A 3812-nucleotide genomic window follows, 5' to 3' on the forward strand; every position below is an offset into this window, starting at 1 on the left:
TCGCTTGATGCCGTGACACCTGACCCATTGGTCAGCAGCATGATTTAATATTCATGAAGTGGTTTGCATTGACCATTTATGGTTGAAAGTGGGCGTGTGGAGGGCGGAGTATAAGCCAGATCCAAGTACGAAAGTTTCCTGGTGGACTGTGATTTATAAAGTGAACATTGCGTTTTTATATATCAGAATGATCTTTTGCGTCCGGCATTTCCAGCTTTTGTGCGCACATACACTTTTAGAATGAATCCCACGCATTTTATAAATGAGTCCCCTGAGCCAAACTCATGCTGTTCCTTTAATCCCAATAACATGTACCAGTCTCTGGGACAGAGTCCTGTGATATATGGTGTGAAAAGATTCAGAAGAACAAGTACTGAGACAAGACCGTTGTCTGAGGCCATGCAAAGGACATTGGGCGGTGTGGCCTAGGGGGTAGAGTGGTCGTTCTCCTACAAGAAGGTTGCCGGTTCAATCCCCACTCTTCCCAATCTGCATGCCAAAGTGTCCTTGGCAAGATACTGAACCCCTAAATGGCCCCTCATAAATGTTGAGTGTCGCTTTGGACAAAAGCGTCAGACAAATGACATGTAATGTAATATAGCTGTCTCTGTGCAATGATGGATTCTAAATTCTGACTGATAGTTTTCAAACAAACTTCCTATGCAAATCATTTCATAAATTGTCCGAAAGGAGGTAAGATATGAGTTTGTGGTTAGCTAAATACACAAAATATATGTTAGTATATTTTACATGGATAAGTGACATGGTTGTATAATCTGGAACATAGTAGATGTTTATTAATTAGGAATTGCTATATGCTATTTTCATAACTTGGCTGTATTATAATAGGGTATAATTTGCATCACTTTGTGTAGTGTTGTTTTCAATTATTCCATCTGCTTTATATTCCATTTTGAATTTAGTTCAGAACGATATTACCAACTCCCCTAACACACCTTTAATATATGGCAAGAATAAAGAGGTAAATGGAAATAACCACTGCTTGAGTCTTAATGTAATGCATTGCTGTAATTTTAATTTATTGACCATGAGTACTACATGAAAAGACACAAAGTTACATGCTGTATATGAAATGCTTTTATATTAAAAAAATAGCTGACATTGGCTTTCTCATGACACCGCTTGAATAGCCTCTGATGAAATGTTTCCAGCTTTGCTCATTTCCTGTGTTATATGAACATGGCTAACATAAGAAATAGCGAGTACAACTGCACCACATCAGAAGTGGGCCTGGTAGGCCAGTAGATATCCGTTATTGTACATGTAGATCTGCCTGTTGGTGGGGTTGTAGCTCACACTGGCTACTCCTTTACTCACCTTTTCCAATGAGATTGAAAGTGTGTTTTCCTCTTTGCCTGTTGCGGGATCAAACGCATAGAAAACCTCTTCAAGAGTGTTGTCCACATAACGGGTGGCATAAAGCACGCTGCACACCATAAAAGCACTACTCACTGCCTTCTTGAAAAGCCTTGTTTCCCATGTCTGTGAGACATTGAGTGTTGCACCTTCACTGTCCCAAACTAGGCGGCTCACCACTAGATTACCATGGTTACCAACAGTGGCATAGATGGCCCATATACCTGTCTCATCTGCCTCTATATCTACATCGCTATTGGCCTGGCAGTCATAGTAACAATACGGGAACTTGTTGTTGAAACCCACTCCGTTGCCTGGAAGTGTTATACGTTTGACGTCATTTGTTTTGAGGTCGTAGCGGCAAACATCTGCAGAGCGGTAACAGTGATAGTACAGTGCTTCACCCTACAGGACAGCACTGGGACCCTCAATCGCATTTGCATGGTTGTGGGATGGAGCAAAGGTAAAGATCTTGTGGTTGACAGAGGCCATGAAGTCGTCAAAGGTTTGGTATATGAGCAGAGTGTTTCCCCAGATGTGGCTGCTGATCAGAGACTGAACCCAATGGCTGGTCTTCTGCTCATCACTGTCCATCTGCGCCTGTTTGCCCCATGAACCAGAGACATAGCTCTTTCCATTGGGACTGATCTTAGTCGTGACAGGTTTACTGATGTTGGTGATCAGACCTTTAAGGCAGTACCTTCCCTGGCCTGGAAATAGAGAGTAGAGAGGAGTCACACGGTCAGGTACAGTACAGTACAGACATAATAAATGTCTCTCTGTCTTGAATCCTAAGAGCACATGATTGCTTTCAGAAATAATTATTTACACAATATCATACACGGTTTGTATATGCATGGTATTTAAAATGTATGATAAAACTTTGAATTTTAAAATAGAAATTCTGTTGACACATCTGTGTTGATAAACTTTGACTTAATATCAATGATTATGTTATATATTTCTGGCTTTCACATTAAGAGAACTGTTCTTTACTGCTTTATATCAATCAATCAATCAATCAAATTTTATTTGTATAGCCCATATTCACAAATTACAATTCATCTCATAGGGCTTTAACAGGGTGTGACATCCTCTGTCCTTAACCCTCAGCAAGAGTAAGGAAAAACTACTAAAAACCCTTTTAACAGGGTAAAAATATGTAGAAACCTCAGAGAGAGCCACATGTGAGGGATCCCTCTCCCAGGACGGACAGAAGTGCAATAGATGCAGCCTGGTCTCATCAAAATTTCGTTTGAAATGTTACTAAAGAACATCCGCAAAAATTCGTATGAATTCGACTTAATCGTGAGTCAGGCGGCTGGGGACAGGTGCCCTATGCGCTGCTCTCTCCGTGGAAACAAAATACATGGCGGATAATCACATTATTCTTTATGGTAAATTAAATATTTTCATCGTTTATAAGTGTGTTTGATCAACTTTGAAGCAGCCCATTTTAGGATTATTTTCATAATCTTTTTTCAGATGGTTTGTATGATCTTTTGTTGTTAGTTTAATTTTAACGGATTTATTTTGTTGTTGCTATGGACGCTTCCCTCTGCCACCATAGTCCGGCTCTCACATATAAGGCAACCGCAGTTTAAAACTCCCAAACCGGGACCATTGTCGCATGCCGTTGACGTGTACTTTGTGATGGAATGAGTGAGCGTCCTGGAGCTCCTTGAAAAACGTAACCTAGCATTACAGCTAACCGCCAGCATGGGCGTTTCGGTCTGTTCAGCCTCAAAGCCATTGGCTAGTAACGGACATGGAAATGAGTGATTGACAGGCTTGCCAACTAGTATCACTCGGACAGGTCCTGTCAGAGAGAGATGCAAGCTCATAAGCTAGCCATAGCCGTGACAACTGAACACCACGTGGTGTCTTGTTTACCTTTTTTTAATAGGGTTACGTAACTATAATAACGCCAGAACCTGCTAAACCCGCATGTTAGCCCTGGAACGTGTATGTATTACTCTATGTAATTGTTATTTAGATTCTGATTGAAATTGAAAACATCTAGTATTTTACAGATATCTAGATCAAGAAACCGGAACATGCCCGGGTAAACTGGGACGTCTGTTCAGTGTACTGCTGAACATCCGCCTGGAATTATTCACGTCCCTGAGATTTTTAGGTTTTCTTCTGACTACCGAGTCCGGACGCCGAATGGCTGAAAACAGCAGAGAAGGGGACGTACGTCCCATGATAAGAGAGGGGAGAGCTAGGATATGGCACGATGGAACTTAGCTAAAGAGGAGACAGTGTGAGAGCGAACAAAGTCTATATTTTACTCTGCAAATAAGCAATGATTCTCACATACTATTCGAAACGATAGTACAGATGTTGCTACGTCAACATGTCACGCGATGGCGCTGCAGATGTTGTGTGGGCTCAACTCTACCGTCTGAGAATGCAAACGAGTGAGAATGCAT

At 41.3% G+C, this 3812-nt stretch overlaps 1 protein-coding gene across 1 annotated transcript; it reads right to left on the reverse strand.

Moving 5' to 3' along the window:
- Positions 1 to 1136: 1136 nt before the first annotated feature.
- On the reverse strand, positions 1137 to 3812 carry si:ch211-194m7.8 (olfactomedin-4). The gene is given in 3 exon segments (XM_053427464.1): positions 1137 to 2087; positions 2993 to 3133; positions 3782 to 3812. Coding segments are annotated over 3 exon segments (1020 nt in total). The 3' UTR covers positions 1137 to 1239.

Source organism: Pleuronectes platessa, chromosome 7 (assembly GCF_947347685.1).
Source record: "Pleuronectes platessa chromosome 7, fPlePla1.1, whole genome shotgun sequence".
NCBI classification, from domain to species: Eukaryota; Metazoa; Chordata; class Actinopteri; order Pleuronectiformes; family Pleuronectidae; genus Pleuronectes; species Pleuronectes platessa.